Genomic DNA, 20,615 nt, shown 5'->3' on the forward strand with positions numbered 1-20,615 from the left:
TTTATATGTAGATATGTATCAAATTGTAAGAAAAATATCAAGGCAAAGAATACTAGGACAAATAATAAATATAATTTATTATAAATACAAAAACTAATACAAAAATAACTAAAAGCTTAAAATAACTGTTTGATAAAAATTAATACTGAGCATTGTCTACTTAATAACTAACTATTGAGGTATAGATATAGATAGATGTTGATGTTTTACAAAAAGTAAATACAATGAAATTAATCACCATCCAGTTCATCAACATTTAAAACATAAATTAATACTGCTTGATAGCAACAGACAAACTACAAGGAACTACTTTTGAGTAAACAAAAAAAACATAATCTAATATTTTTTGTTTTGTTTCATGGTAGGGAAATCATGCTGATAAAAATAAAATGTTTAAAATAGCCTAAATATGCTGAAAAGTCCCAAAAATTATAAAAATTGCCAAAAAAGTAATATTTTTCCATTGCTAACCAGTAGTCACATTGAACCATCATAAATACCCTATGATTACAATCTTTTTAGTCCATTTTATAAGGTCTTTCTTTGTTGCCACAGATTATTAAAGAAATAGAATCAGTTGTTTTCATTAATCTAACTTATTGCATAACATAGCAAAATCTTAAATCTTTATGACAACTGACAATGCGCCTAATAAATGTGAATCTATCTATATATTTAATACGCGACATGAAACTTTGTGAACGACAAGGCTTTTTTGTTTTATGATTTAACCCCACTTATTATAAACCAAAATGTTTGTCTAGGTGTGTAGATGTGCAAACTGGCTTCAGATTTTCGAAATATATATATATAAATATATATTACGACGTCGAAACCGCTGTTCAAGAAAGAATGCTAATCAACGTGATCCTTGAAAAAGTACCAGGCGAAGAAAGAATTTATCTCAGCATGTACTCAGTCAACACCGATGATGTTTCGGAACAATTACAGTTTCCTGTTGAATTCTTTTAATAGTCTTGAAGGAAGTGGTCTTCCACGACATAGGATAGTCTGAAATTTGGCGCCTTTGTAATGCTAATGCAAAACCTAAATACATGAAAAGGCATAATCAATGGTACCCGAATGAAAGTTACTGGCCTGTATGCAAATAACACTGGATGTGAAGTTTTGACAGGATCGAGCCATGGCCAGCTAATTTTAATTCCAAAAGTTAGGCTTTCTCCATCTGATACGGCTTTCCCATTAAAAACTGACACGATACCAGTTTCCTATCTGAGTTACACTTGTATATGCAATTACGATCAACAAAAGTCAGGGACATACCTTTACGAAGGTATCACTGAAGCTCCCAAAGCCGGTCTTCTCGCATGGCCAACTATATGTTACACTCAGTCGTACAAAATGCTTCGATGCAGAAAGGGTTTTCATTACAGAAACAGAGAAACAATTCGTTGATGGTGAAAGTTCTATCTTTACAACTAATGTCGTTTTTAAAGGGATTTTGGAAACAGTATATTTATCTTTAATTATTTAAACATGTTTTATATGTAGCTTTAATTTTTTTCTGTCATTGATTTGTTTTAATACCAAATACATTTTCATTCAAACATTCAAAATATCCTTATTTGTTATTCGTGCGAATTCCCAAGGGTTCACCTAGTAACAGAATAATACTGACCTTTGAGCATCCTTCATACAAGCAGAAGTCATACTGTATGGCTAGTTTCAACATCCATCCAATCCGAAAAAAAAGTATCAGTAAAATTTGAATGTTCTTTACATAATTATGTTCAACATGGGGCAGTGTTTAAACTCATTCAATTAATTAATAAAAGTTAACTAAATAATACTTCAAGCATATACTAAGCAAATAAAATTATAATTAATTTAAAATTTCAGAAGCGTCCAAACAACCTCATGACGTCAACCATTTAATTTGCTCTGAACAGTATTTAACATCACTTCAAACATAACTTCACACAACAAACTTCGGTTTGGAATTGTAAGGTTCCTTTGAGAGATTTGTAAAATGTTCACATTTTAGTCTGTCCACATGCAGGCATGAGTCTATTACTAGCCAAGTGTTTGACCCTCGGCACACTGACCACAAACACAACGTAGATGATGACACCTTGTAACGTGTTGAGAGTGTCTGTCACTAACCACACTTCTATGGGACCTCCGATGAAGTAGGAGAGAAGTTCTAGAGTCCAGTTGAGACCCATCACCACAAACAAGATCAGACAGTGCTTAAACCTGCACCAAACAAGACATCTTATCAACCTGATTCAGAAAGGAGAATTCCAAGAGTAGCTAAGTCAATTTTTTGAGATATAAGATTTAGTCAAGCTGTATACTGTTTCCTCAGTGCCACATTCTTTAAAACGTCCAATGCAAAATAAATAAAGAAATGAGAAGTATTTTCAAAGAGCATGCATCATCAATTTTGTTTTGTATTGCTCATGTGCATACAAAATATCTTGTCTTTACATGCTCTGCAGCTGATCTGTAGGACACTGAATTGCCTAATGAACATGTACAGTGTACAGCATAATATGTTTTTAAATTTAGATTATAATTTTCTAAAATAGCATATAAACTTTATAATGGCGTGTGTAAAGATTTATGGTAGACACACAGACAGTGTCATGCATTACTAGAAAATGTATAAAAAATATAAAATAACCAAGCACTCTTTGAAATCCATCTCTTTAGTTGTGTTTGAAAAAACTAACTATGCTCAAAAACACTTGTGTGTTTGTTATTTCTAAATACATTTTGAAACATCTAAGAAAAGAACGGCTAATTTACAATTGTTACTTTAAAATAAAAAAATGTAGTAGTTTCAAACACACTGGTGTGAAAGCTTCCCAAAGCAAATCCACCACATTTGTGATGCTTAATACCTAAAGTGACATTTTGTCATCAAGTTATTTCATAGTCTCTGCCTATCTAGGAGTGCTAATAGTCGTTAGACTCACATTTCAACCCTGCGGCTGGCCTTGCTGTAGCTACAAGGGTTGCGCTCAGCGTTGAGTCCCAGCTCTTCCTCCACACGTTGCTCTACGGCCGAGCGTACAGCGGAGATACTTAGGCAGAACAGCCCGATGTTGGCCAGCAGCAACAAACCAATGGGAGCATAGAAGTACGGCAGTGCTGCTGCTTTGCCTTCAAGCACAATAATTAAGTACAAATTTATGATTTGTAAACTGTATGTTGTTTATAATAAGTGGGTGAAATATAAAAATTAATTAAAAAAAAACACATATCCTGCAAGTATCCTGCATTTCTGCTGTCACAGTGATTTGTTAGTAATACTTGGGAACCAAGGTAGCAAAGTTGGTGAGATTCATATGCCACCACTACATATATCAGTACCATACTGTTCCTTGTGCCTTCCAAATCAATGGTGAACATTACTTGATTTGTTCATTCATACACACGTTCAATGTTGCAGATAAAAAAAACTTGCAATTTAGAGAGAGGTTTTTTAAGTAAGGCCTGGATTTGCATATAAATCCGTTGATCACTGCAATGAAGCTCTTCACCAATTTACTGGCATCATTTGTGAATATAATGACACTAGCTGGCCCGACAGACGTCGTCCTGTCCTATTGTGGTTTTATGTCACATGCTCGTTCATTTTCAAGATGAGCTCGTTCGCATGGCTCAATCACGTCCTGGTTGAAGTTCGTTCGCTACGCTCACTCACCTTTTGGCTGCAAATTAGCTGTTCTCATAAATTAAAAATAAATATAGTGCTGCACCCTGTTGGTAAACCTATTAACTTTTTAATGCTATTGAACATCACAGAATCAAATTGTTTAGTTGCACCAGTTGTTAAGATTCTTTAATTCCATTTAAATATGAGTACTCATAAGGTTAACATGGGAAACTCCAGAGCCACTGGGGCGGAGCCCTATTGACGGATCTGCACCAAACTTCACACAAACCATCCTTGAATAATGCTTAATAATGCCTGAAAGTTTCATTACAATCTGTCGAGCGGTTTTGGAGTCCATAAAGGACAAACATACAAATATACAAACATACAAACATACCTTGGATTTTATATGACACTAGCTGGCCCGACAGACGTCGTCCTGTCCTATTGTGGTTTTATGTCACATGCTCGTTCATTTTCAAGATGAGCTCGTTCGCATGGCTCAATCACGTCCTGGTTGAAGTTCGTTCGCTACACTCACTCACCTTTAGGTTGGAGCTCGTTCGCTGCGCTCACTTGCCTTCAGGTTAGCTCGTTCGCTACGCTAACTCGCCTCCAGGTTGAAGTTCGTTCGCTGCACTCACTCACCTTTTGGTTGCAAATTAGCTGTTCTCATAAATTAAAAATAAATATAGTGCTGCACCCTGTTGGTAAACCTATTAACTTTTTAATGCTATTGAACATCACAGAATCAAATTGTTTAGCTGCACCAGCTGTTAAGATTCTTTAATTCCATTTAAATATGAGTACTCATAAGGTTAACATGGGAAACTCCAGAGCCACTGGGGCGGAGCCCTATTGACGGATCTGCACCAAACTTCACACAAACCATCCTTGAATAATGCTTAATAATGCCTAAAAGTTTCATTACAATCTGTCGAGCGGTTTTGGAGTCCATAAAGGACAAACATACAAATATACAAACATACATTGGATTTTATATATATAGATAAATTACATAGCTGCTATGTACACTACACTATGTATTTTTAAAAGTTTTTAAACCATCGAATCTCTGCCGTGTCCAATGTATGGTCAGTGATAAGTTTTTTTGTTTTTTTGTTTTTTTTATTAGAAGAAATATAACTGATGCTGACATTCATCGCCAGATGACTGAAGGCTATGGCCCTAATGCAATGAGTGAGGGAAAAATGTGGAAATAGGTTATGGAGTGCAAATATGGCCACAAAATCCTTTGTGCTCTTCTGTGAGAAGTCTGGGTACCCACAAAAAACACAATTCCATCAGAAATGAACATTTTCGTGGCTATAGGAGGAACATTTAAACTCCCCTTGCCTATTTCTGCACTTTCTACACCAAGATTGGATCAGGGTCATAAACTTCACTCAACTGGCAAAGAATGGTAGCATTAGATATGTTTCTTGTAATAAAAAAACGTATCACTGAACTTAGCTCAGACGCAGCAGGAGATTCATTCAAAGGTTTAAAAAATGTTTAAAACACATTGCGAAGCATACATGACAGCTACAGAGCTGCAATTTGTTTCATTCTGTTCACAAACGATGCCAGTTAAAGGTGAGGAGCCTCGTTGTGGTGTACAAGCGAACTACGGATTTATACGCAAAACCGGCCCTTACTAAAAATACCGCCTTCATAATCAAACTCTTGAATGTAAACATAACATTTTTGTTACCGAATAATAACCTCATGACAGTAAACACCGCAAACCACACTGTGTACTCATATGTGTGTGTGGTTTTACTAAATGAAGTGTATAAATGAAAGTATAAATGACCATTTATACTTATATGTACGTCATTTATACTTGTATTTATGTACATTGTAGCCAATGTAAATATTTACTTAGAAACAAGCAATCTAAAGACAAATAAGAAGAAGAAAAATAACAATAACTCACTATGAAACCAGCAGCTCTGCAAACCAAAACTGGGTTTGAGGTAGGCATTAGGCACGACTGGGGTGAGCTCCATAACTATGGTGACAATCCCAAACATCAGAGGCATGCTCCAGGCATACAAGGAGTACCACAGGAACCTCACCCTCTCCTGACGTGATGACCAGCACGGCTTGCGACTGTAGAACATTACAACTACTAAACACTGAATGTTCATAAATAAGGGTATCTAAGAAGGAACTCCAAAAGTGGAACCATCATCATTCATCATGCAAATGAGTACGGCCAGATGCAAACTACAGGAGCCGCACATTTTTTACTTTAATTCATAACACATCACACAATTAGCAACGGATTTTAAAAGGGGTTGACTTCCTTTCCACATAAACCTAATCAAAGAGCATAATTCATACTTGTTGGGAGGGTAGATTTTCCTTCATAACGGTATCAACTACTACGGTAAGACAAGACTATGTTATGTGCAGAGATCAATCAATTAGTAGGAAAGATCTCATTTTTCTTTTTTTTCTTTACACTATATCCTACTTTATTAGAATGTCCAGGGGTACACAGAGAGAGGGAGACAGCGACACACTTCACCAATCAAAGTTTTTTTTTGGGGGCTGGGGGCTTTATTTTACTAATTGGTTTTGATAATTTATAACAAGAATTTTATAAGTACCTAATCTTAGAAAGTTTTTTTGCTCATTTCATACACTTTATTTTAACAGGTGGGGGAGCGAACTGGTCAAGTGGTTAGAGTGTGGGACTTCAAGTTTGGGTGAAGAGACCCTCCCTTATCATATTTAATGGTCATATGTGATCATTTCAAAATTACTGAAATAACAGTATCTATTTCATCAACATTTTGTGACCTTAAACATACGGTGTTTTTAGTTAACTGTTTATTTTTATTTTCTTAATTTAGTAAATCCTTGAAATTTTTGTCCCAAAAATTAATTTTGGCTGGATGTTTGACAAGAAGAATTTCTCTCAGAGTTAATTGAACTTAATACAAGTTTTCTCGGTTTGTGGCAGATGAAATTCAAAGAATACAGTATGGACCTGTAATTTTTATGAACAAATATTGTTTGTGTTTTGAATTAAAAATACATTTTACAATTTTGATTACCTCCATATAGCCTAATCCTTTTTCCAGTAGATAGCTCGACAGGTTTCAGGAATTATTTCACTTCACTTAGGGTTTGCTTTGATATATTTTAGGTGTACGTTCTTATAACTTCTATTAGTTATGCTAAATCCTCGGTGTCGCTATTACATTCATGTGGTTCAATAGCTTTTCTCCTGCAGGTATTTTATTTCAGAATGTATGGAGTTGCCAATTGCAACAAATTATTGTACACTTGTTCATCTGTTCTTAAAAAAAAATTATTATCTTCTGCTTACTCAGTATACTAATGCGAATAATTTTTTCTCTTCTCCGTAACCACTGTCTTGTCCATCATGAACTTGTCCATCATTGCTTGTTTCCTTTCTATTTAGCACAGCGCTTTTTAACAATTAAAATAGCAAACGTTGACCAAAGCCAAACTTCCTCTATGAAGGCTTGAACTCTGCGTGTGGACAATCTCGGGTTGCACAAATCTCTTCGCACACATGTGCACAAACAAATGAGAGCATGTGGACCGAGCTATAGATACCTAGTACTGTTAGTGAAAAGTAATTAACCCCCGCATAAGTAGTGTTGGGTGATTCCTAGCCTAGAGATTAGAATTAAAAGTATTAAAGTATTACTGTCTCAGACTTTGGTGGACAGGGAAACGAGTAAAATCCCCAGGCAAATCCACAATATTTTAGAAGTTAGGACCAGTATCCCTTTTATGTGTTTCTCTACTATAAATGGGACAGGTGTAATCACTAAAAAAAGTATGTTGAAAATAATAATACAATAATCCTGAACCAATAAACATCATGTAATGTTACTACCAGTTCCCTATGAAATGAATGTGCCAAGAATTATAATAATAACAAACAAATAATAATAATATTGAGTGAAGCTCACCTTCCCTCACTTTGTAACTTCTTTGTAAGAGCATCAGAATGTAATAGCTTGACCAATTGATATGAAATTTGGCCAACAGCTAAAGAATACTGAGCACAATGTTTATGGTAAAAAATATTTGCAAATTTCCTTCTGGATTTTATTCGCTTGTTATTTTAATGTAAGTTGAAAGAAAAATTATATTGGGTTTATGACATATGGGTTTATCTCGTTTCATTTAAATAAGATAAACATATGTTAATTGTTTGTAACTGTTTTGTTTACATTTCAATGTTTACTTTTATCCTAGGTTAAAGTTGGAATGTAACAGTTTATCAATGGAAGTAACAGTTTTGCTATATTTGTTTGAGCATGCCTCAAAGGCCACGTCATAATATTGGTCGTCGCACCAATAATGCAAATATTGTAAGAGAGTGGCGTCGTGAACAAGAAGAAACAGATGAAGCAGTAGCGGAAGAAGCTGATAATGATAGGCAGTTAGCTAATCAATTCCAACATGAATTAGATGCACTAAAATTTTACACTTGCACTAACTGTCGCTTCGCTCATTTATGCGTCTAAAGTGTAACGGCAGACCACCCTAGTAATAATAATATTTTATTGTCGTAAAGCAATAAGCATTGACAAAGTCATACAATACAGTCAGAGATTGACATAGTCAACATGAAATATTGACAGTAAGATTGTTGAAGAATGTAGCAAATATTTGTGGTAAATATTTAAATTTTGACAAAAACAACTAACTAACTATTGAGAGAGATCTCCTTCCATTGTGTAACAGAGATTATTTGGTTTCAACAGATAAAACTTTAAATAATTGTTTTATAGGTATCTCAAAAAGTTTTATACTAAGAGTACTTTTATTAAAGTCGACGTTTAATCAAAATTACTTACGTTAGTCTCCACCAAGTGTCAATGCAGAGAACATTCAGCCAGAAAAAGCATGCAACGAATGAAAATTGGATGACAAAGGCTGGAAATAATGAATAATATATAATTAACAAAAACTAATAATTTCAATACCAAAACTGCATTCAAGAACAGAAGGCCATTATGTATTTAATGAAGAAGTCGACAGTAAACAATAATCGCAAGTAAACAATAATTTAATAATTTAAGGTCAGATTAGTACAAGTACGGTAGATCAAATAATTGCGTGTTTAGGCAAACATAAGTTTAAACAACTACAGTTTGAAACTGAGTAAGGGGGGCTTGGCTTTACACTGATAATATAGGGCGTGCTGTGTTGCATATACTGCATAATCTAGAAAATTGAAAATGTTTCCATAATTAGTAATTTCAATTTCAGTTACTAAAACTTACCAAAAGTAACACAGGCTTTTTGTGGGAGGCAGTCTCCAGCCAACTTGACTATCGCGAGAGCTAGAAACGCAACGGTGAGACTCCCACAATGACAAGCCAGACTCTTGCCTTGAGTGTCCCTTAGCTCTGGCAATCCTGCAAATATCACCGTTGTCAGGATCAGGAACGGAACTGAGATCAACAAACCTGAAAAACCAAAACATGTTACACAATATCACCTAATTTAGTAGAATATCTCTAGAAGTAGTACCGGATTTACTTAATTAGTGTTCACATTCAACCCTACAATTTTGTTAAACTTGACATTACTTATAATCGTTTGGTTAGTTTTTAGCTTGTTTGGAACATTCTTACCTACAGGGTAGACGGCCATGGCAATCTTCTCAAAGACGGTCGGAGGAGGTGGTGGTGGGGGAAAACACAGCAGAGGAAGGGTAACAGCTCCATTGCCTCCAGTAGAGGGGTGAGGAGGAGAGGGAAAAGCCTCCAAACAGTAGTGGTTCAACCCGTACAGTTGATCTGACTGGAATGGTACGAGAAGAGATCCGTTGCATAAGATATGGAACTCATCATTACTGTCTTCTTCTGGCTCAAGTCTAAACCTGGAAACAAAAAAGTATTAGATTGTGTCATAAATTAAACTAAAAGTCAATTTTATTTTTCAAATATGCAAACAATTGATAACTGCACTCTTAAAAATGTACCCGCCGCAGCAAACTTGCAGACTAATAGAATTTCCATTCATCTGATTGAACTTTTACTAAAATATTTACTTAAACTTGTCAGATCTATTCCCTTTTCAAAAAGCATTAATTGGTTTACAAGTATATTAAGTTTATAGTTTATCTGCTACAGGGAAGGAAAAAGTGTATTATGGTAAAATAAAATATTAACAGGTTCAGTCCCAGCCGTCACACTCCTGTGTATGTAACGTTTCTCATCACACGGGAGTGAGTGTGTTAATAGTATAGTATGAAATAAATAAATTGGCCAATTTTTTAATTGAAATTGGGCATTTTAACATTTTAATTGTGGAAACAGGGGAAAAATTTTTAAAAATTTAAAAACCCTATGACTACCCAATTACAATTCGTCATCTTGATGGTTTGCAAACTTATACAAGTTTATCACACCCTACACGTTTGGACATACATAATACAAATAAATTTTTAGGAATAAATGTTTTGGCCTCTGGGGACATTAAAATTATAAAGAAAATCGGCCCGGGTCGAGGTCTTGATGTGCCATCTGCGGTAATAAGTAGCTTCTTCCCTAGAGGGAAATTTGCTAAGAGATATATGTTTGACTACTAAACTGTGAGAAACTAAACAAAAGCACATATTTTTGGTGATTATGTTTGTATATTAATATCTTGACAAATTTTTTGCAACTTGCTTAACAACCCTTAAAAGTTTAAGGTGTGTTATCTGAAGCAAAGTTACGAGTAGCATGCATAGCAGTCTCAGGAATACAACTTCTTTGATCTCCGAAAATACTAATACTGAAATCTACAAAATAAAAACAATAAAGCTCAAGAAGTTATGGGTATTAAGTATTCTGATATGCCATGTAATTGGGAATTTTGTTTTTCAAACCTACTTGCCATACTGACAAGGGTCTCCCACGATGACATTAAGAGGCTCCATGGAGCTGGCTGGGGGAAGACTGTCCGTCCCATTCCAAAACTCTGGCTCAAAGGTAAGGTTGCTACTGTAACACCCTCCACCATCTGGTAGTATAGTTTGGTTTGGAGGGCAGCACTTGGGGACAACACACACTTCCTTTCCTTCTGAAACTTAACATAATCACTTTACCATCAACTTGATTAAAACTTAAATGAATACAAAAAACAGGTTTAGATAGTTTTTTCTTGAAGACATAAAATGTCAATCGCTTTAGAAACACAAGTTAATAATGTACATTTATGTGACTTTAGAAACTGTATCAAACTATTTTTTTTTTTTTTTTTAGGGAGAAGTGGGAAAATGCATTTATGAACACAGGTGGCTAGCTTGTAGTGTGGGACTCTAACCCCAGAGACTACCCACTAAAAACCTCCTCTACTCTTCGGACACTAGCCTGGGAACACTTGTCGCACTTCATCAGAACTAGGACAAGTTTGCCTACGCCCGAAGGGCTTATTCCGTTTCTAGGCGTTCATTTCCTACTAGATCTAGACTGTGATCCGATCTAGATCGTTCTTTTTCACTTGAAGGATATTCTGGACAATGTGTGATCAGCAGTCTCAGTTGTCCTCACCCTCCAGCAAGATCTCGCAAATCGATTCAACCGAAAGCACCCCAAGATGTTGAGTGGCCTCCCGGCAGAGCATATCCCATCGTGGACAGCGGAATAAAGTGTGTTCTGCATCGTTGGGAATGCATGGGCAGTAAATACAGTCAGGTGAATTCATTTTGGCCATCAAGTGCAGGTACGACTGAAAATAGCCGTGACCTGACAAGAACTGCGTGAGATAGTAGTCAACCTCACCGTGCCGCCGTTCCACCAACGGTTGGACCTGTCTGATGAGTCTGGCAACTAAGTTTCCCTATATGGGAAATTTACTAAAAGGTCGACACTAAATAGTAACAAGACGTGGGTTTGGACAGTTGCCTTACACAAAGAGTAAACAATGGCAGAGAGCGTAAAAAACACCATAAACACAAAATTTTAGTACGAATACCTAGGTTTGCTACTATAAGGAACACACGAGTGTGCTTTTGTTGCAAAGAAGGTCATGAAATAAATAAATTTCCAAAATGTTATAATGATATATTTACAGAAAGCAATCCACATTAATTATTTTACCCTTCAAGGATAATATTGGAGACAACTTCTGTGTTCACAATTTTTAGTGGCTAATAGGAAAGAATAAAAGTGTAATATAGTTCTAGAGGAAAATGAATTTAGATACAGCCTTATGCTCCCCACTCAGTCATCTTTACATACTGTAAAATGAGGCTGGTGTCGTAAACCCATTTAAATACAGCATTTTTATACATTGGTTGTGTTGCTAGCTTAGTGGTTAGCATCTCGGACTTCGGTGCGGGAGGGACAGGTTCAATCCCCGGCACATCCACTAAACATTTATTCTCTCATGACTCTCTCGTAAAATGCCACTGGCGTTGAAAAAAAAAAAAAAAAAAAAAAAAAAAACATTGTGCAACGTATAGTTTATTTGAGCAAATATTAATTCAACAATTTGAACTAACATTTTTTAGCTACAAGATTATTATGACGAATGTACGGTAATAGCTGATTCTCTGTTATTCCTAATAACAAGTTATCGGGTACTATTTTTTACAGCAATGTAAAAACTTACTGGTACCAGTCAAAAGCTCTCTCAAAAAAATTACATATAAAATTGGTATCATGTTCTGATGGTTCACTTGTTCTAACATCCTTAAATAAACATTATTAATCCGTTTTCAATTGTTACTGAATATTTTATGGTTATTAGATAAAAGATAGTCACATAGACTGATGTAAAATTATTTAAAAAGGGCTACAGACTACAGATGCTTTAGTCTCAACCAAGAACAGATAATACCAAAGTAACAGTCATCAGCTGGTTCTCTCAACTATTCGAGAGTGTAAGAGGTGAGTGCAGCTTCTGGGAAGACCTCCATCAATGAATGCAGGAACCAGAAGCTGTTTGTTCAACCATTAGCAGCACAAATACAACACATTTGCATGTGAATTCCCCTCTGCTACTTGTGGTATAGGAATGTGGATTGTTCCTCACAGTTATTGAGTACATAAACAGTCTCTCTTAGTATTCATTTAAAATTATAATTTCTTGAAGAGGCTGTAAACAATTATGTCTACTCGATGAAACCACCTCAACATTTATTTTTTGAGCCTTGTGTAGATTACAGTTTGACTATTTGCAAATTTGTGAATTTGACTATATACCCATTGTCAATTATTTGATCAATAACCAACTTTGAGTTTTAATAGTTGTTATAGCTGTGTAAGCAATTGCCTAGAGATAGTGAAACTGAGTAGCTTTATAATCAAACACAATTCAATATCCGTACAATTTAATCAGAATGTATCAGGCGGGTAAGAGCCAATCTTGTCCAATATAAATGGAGACAAGATCAATTTAATTTGTGTTCGTGTTACTAGAAAATGTGATAAGATATGACTGACATAATCAACAAAATTAAGCTTTCATAAGTTGTTGATAAACATGTGATCCATCATGATCATGTTCCTGGTAGGAACAACTCTGGGAGGACACAACAGCAACAACGTTATCTCATAACTAGTAAACATTTTAGTCATCGTTATAACCAAATTACTAGTGTACCTGTTGCTTGAATTCGAGCAATTGCGAAGTATTACAGAAGTTATTTTAAAACTAATAACAGTAATAATTTCCGATGACTTTGAAAGAGTCGACTCAAAGATTATGGAAATACTCACGACGTACATAACAAATTGATAGTCTTGTAATTAACCCTTAGAGTGCCAGGCGAGAAATAAAAGTAACGCTCAAAAAATGCCGATGATTTTTCCCGAAGGTCGCACTAAAAATGCTGAGCGCGATCTGGCGATTTTTAGGTTAAAATTTCGTAAAAATCGAATTTTCGATATTTCGACCAACGAAAATCGATGTATTGCATCTAGTAACTTTCGACTCAATGTTAATATATGGGTTAAAAGAATCCGAGTATCCATTCGGTTGTTATGACAACTGTTCGATCATTACGAAACGTCCGGTCAGCCGGACGTTGGCACTTTTGGCTCGTTCTAAAAACGTCCGGTCGGCCGGACGTCGGCACTTTTGGCTCGTTTTATAAACGTCCGGTTCCCCGGACGTTGGCACTCAAAGGGTTAAATATCTTATAATTTTTCAAAAGCTAATCTTGATTTTAGTGTTTCCTACACATATTTACCACTTATAGCCCCATTAGGTTGTCCGTATAATAAGGGTTATAAATTCTAAAAAAAAAACATTGTTTCTATTTCTTCTACTAGGTGGTGTTCTATGACTTTTCTATGTTTCCATAGTTTGCAAATCGGCTCTTTTAATGATTGCTCAAGAAATGCAGCACAGTGTTAATTCAGTTTTCTTTTTAGTTTATCAAATAGTCCAGGCTTTCTCGCTTTTTTCCATTGTAATATTTACACCAACCCAAATTCAAATAGTAAATATTTAATTTCAACCAAGTCAGTAAATGTTTGTAGAACAGGTTTCCTTAAATTGCAACTAAAATGTTAACAGCAATTACATTATCCAGCTGATCATAATGTAAACAAATATGTTCTTCATAAGGATAACATGGGGACTTTAAAAGCCACTGGGGCACAGCCCAAGGGACTTTTTCAAAAATGTAAGGTCAGTTTGCAAATCTACACACCACACACACCTAGACAAACATTTTGGTATATTATGTAGGGTTAAATCTTAAAAAACAAAAAAGCCTTATTGTTCACAAAGTTTCATGTAGCGTATTAATAATATTCACAAAGATTCATGTAGCGTATTAATAATATAGATTATAGGCTACGGTAATGACTCATTTTATATACAAATTATTTAATTTCAAAGTACTTACACCACTGCAAAGTGGTATAATAGTAGACTCTCTTAGGCAAGTGTTTCTTTTAATAACTCAAATCTTTGACTAAACAAAAGTCAATGCTTATATTGAAAATAAATAAGTACAACCAAAAATTACTTGTATGCATTCCTTTGTGTGAAGCAGGGTGTCCACCACTACTCGGTTGGATAAAATAGCTAATAGCTGAATCCTGTTCCTGACTAATATTGGCTTGTTATTTAACCATACTGTAATTTATTTATTGAAAGCGCAATGATTAACGACAGCTTGGTTAAATGTTTAACCTTCAAAATATATTTCTGTCTTTTTCATGTTTGAACTAGTGACCTTTTTATTATAAATTATCTTGTGAAGTCTAGATATTTACATAGTTACAACAAAGAAACTGGTTTGATTGCTATGTCTATGGTTTTAGCAATATTGGTATAGCAGGCAGACTTTTTCTCCGTTTCTCATTCTCAATGAATGATTCAGAAGGTGAGACAGTAGATTTGCTTTTCTTGCATTCCTCTCTAGTTTTCTCAAAAACCCTACTACTTCAAGAGCCAGTCACTCTTGTGCACATGCCAATTCCTTTATCTCTATATTTACTGAAGATAAAGATAGATAATTACAATTGCTGATATGACAAGCTTAGATAAGACCAACCCTCATGAGACAGTGGAACTTCCTCTAATTTTACTGATTAATCCATAACTAATTTTATGATGGGTCTACATATAACATATTTACAGCTATTTGCAGTGTTTTACTTTTTTTATTTTTACTATAGGTAAGACTGTACAGTACTTACTTTTGCCTGAAGGTGTCAAATGTAATGATGTAAAAATATTATTAAAGGTGTCAAGGCTGATTATAAAATTAATTTAGTTTTACTTAACTTATTTATCATCTTGAGAAACCAGTAGTATGTGCCTCAAAACCATAATAAACAGCAGATTCAGGTTGATCTTGTAAACACCAGAAACCTTTTGAAACTGGTTAGTAAATTTGTTTGTGTTTAATACATTTGAAATCATGTAAAAAGAACTCATGCTTTTATTACCAAGTATTATTGTAAAATCCTTAGTTTGTCAAAGTCAAAGTCAAAACATTCTTTAATCTTGTTTTGTAGCGTTAGTACATTGAACATGCGTAATTTCTTTAAACTAATCCTTATAATTAACTAATACAATTTCTGCCAAAATATTTGCTTTAAGGAAGTTGACAATCCAATAAATCTACTTCAAATTCAATAATTTAACTAAACAATTTATATTTCTACTGTTCTGCCGTTTTACTTATGACTGTAAGTTTACAAGAACAATATTCTTTATTGGATGGAAAGCAGTTTTTGAAGAATTGAGTTGTTAAATGAGGAGTTATTTTTTTAACTATAGTAATACCAGAAACAAAAGAACCCTCGGCCGTTTCGAGCCGCGCAGGTTTGAATGGTACGGCCCACCTACCTGCGCGAACCACGTGATCTTTTCGTTTCTGCGCAGGTTGTTTTGTTCGTGGTATATCTATAGGTTTAGACAAGCTATACAACTAGTTTAAAACTCGACTTATGTAGAATGTTTTACTGACTCCCAAATTTATTACACTATTTTGATATAAAGTGTAGCCATATAAAGCTATTTGATAATTAATTACAGTTTTAACTGTGAATTATGATAAAATTTTGTTTGTAAGGGATCTCCCTAAAAATAGTTTAAGATTACACAATGCTCAATAATAAGAACCTTAACTCCTTATTAGCCTACATATTACTATCACCTGCATATGCTACCTAGAGAAAACACAGGTTTCTTTACAACTGAAAAATATTTAAGGTATATTTACATAGTAACATATATTAGGTATACATAGTAGGTATATTTAGTATTGACAGTGTTGGGAAGTAGCGCGCTCGACGCTACAGTAGCGCGCTACTTTTTTTGTAGCGTTAGCTGTAGCTACGCTACTTTTAAGATTTCGTAGCTTTAGCTGTAGCTAGCTACATTTTTAAAGTAGTTGTAGCGGAACTTTAGCTACTTTTCTCGCTACATTAACATTGTTGGAGATAGTGATTTTTATCATAACCTCAACCTTACGTGAAACAACCTCTTTCAAACTGAGATTTTCAAAAAAATTAGGCCTACTTCCTTGGCTTCATACAGCTGGTTGCAGCCGTTTCATTCCCTATTACAACGTTGTGTGGACATGGAGGCCATTAAATGAGTGTTATCCACATTTTTGGCTCTCATTTCCTTAATTTACTACTCTATGATTACTGTCAGATAAAATAAAATCGCTAGTTGCAGACGACGTTTAAACGATACCGGTGACAAGAGAAGCTATTGAATGCTTGCAAGTGATTGACAGGGAAATTAGTAATCAATTTAGTTTCTTTGTTATATTGATAGTGTATCAACTTGGGTTTTAATGGAAACCAACACTAAACCTTAAAGTAATGAGAAAGCTGGTCTAGCTTCAGCTGTTGATTGTGGTTCGTCATCACAAGCCCTTCCTTGGTTAGATTACGAAGATTGTTCTAAGGTTTACTAAATTAACAAAGAGGAAATTACCTGATGAGATTTAAGATATGCCTAGACTACATGATAATTGTAACGAAAAAATCTCCATATAACATGAAACTTAGATTGAAAAAATAGCATAGTTTACTCCTGCTAACAGCTCTTGTATAGGCCTATTCCTAGGCTATGCTATGGGTTAAGACGAATACCAAGTTCAATTATTAGGAATATATCTGTTTAGTCCTTTGCAAGAACAAGCCTACTATAGCCAACTTTGTTACATAGCCAAGTAGGCCTACATGTTATTTTTACTTTACAAATTTCAACATGTTAAAATCAAAAGCCGATTTCAGGATAACTTAAGTTGCTGAATACTGTTTTCTGTACCAACTAGGTTGAAGCACAATTTGCCCTATGCATAATGACAATAAAGGACGATTTCTTGATATTGAAAAAAGTTATTCATAGAACAAGTAACTTATCACTATGGTTAAAAGTTATAGCAATGTCGTTTTTAACATTAAAAGTAAAGAAATGCAATAAACTCCAATTTCAGGAGGCTAGTCTCTGTAACACAAAAAAGTATTTTTAAATAATCGTTTTACAGTTTTATTGGTCTTAATTGTTGATATAATACATCTATAAATGAATCTATGTTAAAGAAATAAAATTAGCTTTTAAAATATAGTTTTTTGTATGTCCTTTGAACTTAATGAAATTTACATATAAGATGCTTAAAAATAATGCAATATTTAAAAATAAGTACTAAATATGATGATGGGACACCCAACTATTTGGTTCTGTTGTTGTAATTTTAGGTTTATAATGCCAACAAATTAAATACAATCTAGGAATAATTTGTTTTCCAAGTAATGTTAGATACAATACTGACATTTTTTTTTATGTTTGTTCAATAAAAATGTAGTTGCAATTGATTTTACATTTACCTAATGTGCGTGGAATAAAAAGTAACGTCTTTGGAAGAAAAGTAGCTAAAATTGTAGCTGTAGCTACATTTCATTGTAGCTGTAGTTGTAGCTAGCTACTTTTTCGGAACTGTAGCTGTAGCTGTAGCTAAGCTACTTTTTTGGAAATGTAGCAGTAGTTGTAGCTAGCTACATTTTAAAAGTAGCTTCCCCAACACTGAGTATTGATGTACATATAGCAAACAACTGGTTGAAAATTAATAATTCTAACAACTGATTGTATGAAATTAATGATTGTTGTATGAATAAAACTATTTATTATCAGTGTTTGAACAAGTAGTGTTTCACAGAAACCCAGGGTTCTTTGACAAACTAGCATGTATTTATATTTAGCCAAAAAACGAGTAAAAAGTAATTTTAGGTAGTTGATGCAAGAATCTTTTAAGCATATTTCTCGATAGGGAAATAGTTAGGCTAATACCGTTACATTTATGGTGCTTGATTGATTAGTCATTCATTTTAGGGTTCCCATAAGCAAAATAAATGTGTTCTTTGAAATTTGTATATAAATGTAGGCCAAGTAGGCACAAAAACTCTGATAAAAACCTACTAACTCTCTTCCTTACTTTGAAAAATCTTGGTATGCATGTTTGTTGCAAGAGGGCTATTTAACTCAGAGATATAGCAGCAATAACAATAACCCAAATATTTTATAGGCTACACTGTTTATTTTTTTACCATAAAATTTGTATACAAAAAAAATTCTACATTAACACTGCCAAGTACTTTTTTCCAATCTATTGTTAAAATGTTTCTACTTTACGTAAGTCTAAAGTATTTTTTCCCGAGTAAGGAGTTAGCAGTTAGCAGGTACTGTACACCTAATGATTCATCACAGAATGTTAACCTGACTCACACGGCTATATTCACTGTTCACCAGAAATGAGAGAAACTACTTCAGTTGACTGATACTAGAGATTAAAGTAATCAGTACCTGTAGTGTAAAACTACGGTATCAATAAATATTACTGTAGTTAATATGGATTCAACCTAAACACTAAACTGGAGAATACGTTTTGATACATCAAATTCATTAACTATAATAATTCTGACACAAAGTAAAAAAAAACTGTATCGGTAAACAATTATTTTTAATATGATTTAAAGAACGTCAAACTAGACATGACATACTGACTTGTTTAACGTTCAAGTAGAAAAAGAAAAATTATAATTTAAAAACTTAACTAATTGTATTCAAGTTTTTTTTTAAACAAGTTTCCTCCTATTTCATAAAATTGATATTTCAATGCATTAATTGAATTACAACGGTGAAAGCTGGGGCCCCATTATTATAAAATAATTAGATTGTTATGACATAAATTGATTTTTATACTAAGTTATAGTTTCAATTTGAATACAGTAGGCACAAAAACATAGATAAGTTAAACATAATTATCTAATTTGATTAGTTATTTTTTACCACTAATTAAACCAACTACATACACAAATGTATTTTTGTTGTATTAAAAATCAATAATTGTTTTTTCATGTATTGGAACCATGAAATAGACATTTAGATTTTGACACAATACATTTATGACACAAGTCGGATAAGAGATAAAATCAAAATCAGAATCAAATAATAAAATTACTATAACTAGAACCATAACAAAACAATAGGTCGTCAAATAATTTTGCTGTATTAAGTATTTAACAAAAAAATCTCACCCGTAAGCACGGCCAGGCAGATTGAAACAACTACAGGTGACAAATCCATATTGGCACAGACACACAGCCAGACTGACTCTGACACACAGCTAGATAGACAGTGACTGCCTGAGATAAGAGACCTGTAGGTGAGTGTGGGGGGGGAGGGGGGCTGATGAGATATGGACTATTGTTTGGACCAGATATTTCACAGGTTACTCCATGCAGGCCCACTTTGTAAATGGGCTGACTGGGGGGGAACTATACCCAGAGTGCTAAATTTCCAAAAACATTTTTAAGTACTGTTCTGACTAGTTTGCTACAAAAAAATTCAAAACACAAATTTTAGTCATGACATTAAATTAACCTCCAACTAGAGTTAAAACATATTAAGTTATTTTATACAACCTACTTCAATATTAAGATTGCAGTACAATTCAAAATTTGTATCACATTAAAAGCACACAACTTTGATACAGGTCTCGCTTTTTTCACATTATAGACATCCCAAGAACAAAACCACATGAGCAGAAACAAAAAGATCAGGTGGTTCGCGCCGGTAGGTGTGGCGTACCCTTCAAACCTGCGCGGCTCGAAATCACCCAGACTAACCAACACAAGTAGACTTCTCGTTCCATTGTAAATTTTGAAGCTCAATTTTCGTGTTAAGTTCATGTACGGTGACATGGGGTGCTAGTGTCGACAAAATTTTGTTCCTATTATTTTAGGGTTAATTTCATGATTTGTGCTTCACTGTTTGGTTATATGACTCTGACGAGTTATTGTTTATGATTAGATTGTTTTATTTGGTTAAACAAAGTTTTAAATGACCGAAATAACAAGAAACAAATTTTCAACAAAAACAACCTCTAGATTGCACCGTACAGAACTAAAAATAAAATTGGCTTCAGCTGTTCCATAAAGATGAGAAATCTACACAGGGACTATGTTTTATTTGTGACTAAACTGATGTGATGAGATTGATGGACTTTGAAATGGGTTTC

General features: G+C 34.2%; 1 protein-coding gene across 3 annotated transcripts; it reads right to left on the reverse strand.

Moving 5' to 3' along the window:
* Positions 1 to 133: 133 nt before the first annotated feature.
* Positions 134 to 19,726, reverse strand: LOC128998427 (G-protein coupled receptor Mth2-like). Of its 3 annotated transcripts, none has more exons than XM_054424667.1 (8): positions 19,633 to 19,726; positions 10,507 to 10,696; positions 9,262 to 9,509; positions 8,908 to 9,093; positions 8,479 to 8,557; positions 5,565 to 5,740; positions 2,943 to 3,129; positions 134 to 2,217 (listed from the first exon to the last, which is right to left on the reverse strand). In XM_054424667.1, the coding sequence occupies exons 1-8, from the start codon at positions 19,679 to 19,681 to the stop codon at positions 1,995 to 1,997; spliced, it is 1,338 nt and encodes a 445-aa protein (XP_054280642.1). In that variant the 5' UTR covers positions 19,682 to 19,726; the 3' UTR covers positions 134 to 1,994. The 3 variants fall into 3 exon arrangements, with proteins under 3 accessions (XP_054280642.1, XP_054280563.1, XP_054280720.1); XM_054424588.1 differs by having other exon boundaries at positions 10,507 to 10,702; XM_054424745.1 differs by lacking the exon at positions 19,633 to 19,726 and adding an exon at positions 14,598 to 14,625 and having other exon boundaries at positions 10,507 to 10,702.
* Between the last annotated feature and the right edge of the window lie 889 nt (positions 19,727 to 20,615).

The sequence above is a fragment of the Macrosteles quadrilineatus genome, unplaced genomic scaffold (genome assembly GCF_028750875.1).
Source record: "Macrosteles quadrilineatus isolate MER2022 unplaced genomic scaffold, UCM_ALF_1.0 Scaffold_1__1_contigs__length_201487025, whole genome shotgun sequence".
Lineage (NCBI taxonomy): Eukaryota > Metazoa > Arthropoda > Insecta > Hemiptera > Cicadellidae > Macrosteles > Macrosteles quadrilineatus.

Bases quoted from the DNA above. Each gene is read 5' to 3' on its own strand.
- LOC128998427 (XM_054424588.1), bottom strand. From the start codon at position 19,681: ATGGATTTGTCACCTGTAGTTGTTTCAATCTGCCTGGCCGTGCTTACG. The intron at 10,703-19,632 runs GTGAGATTTTTT...GATTATGTTAAG, and splicing joins CTGCCTGGCCGTGCTTACGG to TTTCAGAAGGAAAGGAAGTG. The intron at 2,218-2,942 runs GTGAGTCTAACG...TGTTTGGTGCAG, and splicing joins GCCAGCCGCAGGGTTGAAAT to GTTTAAGCACTGTCTGATCT.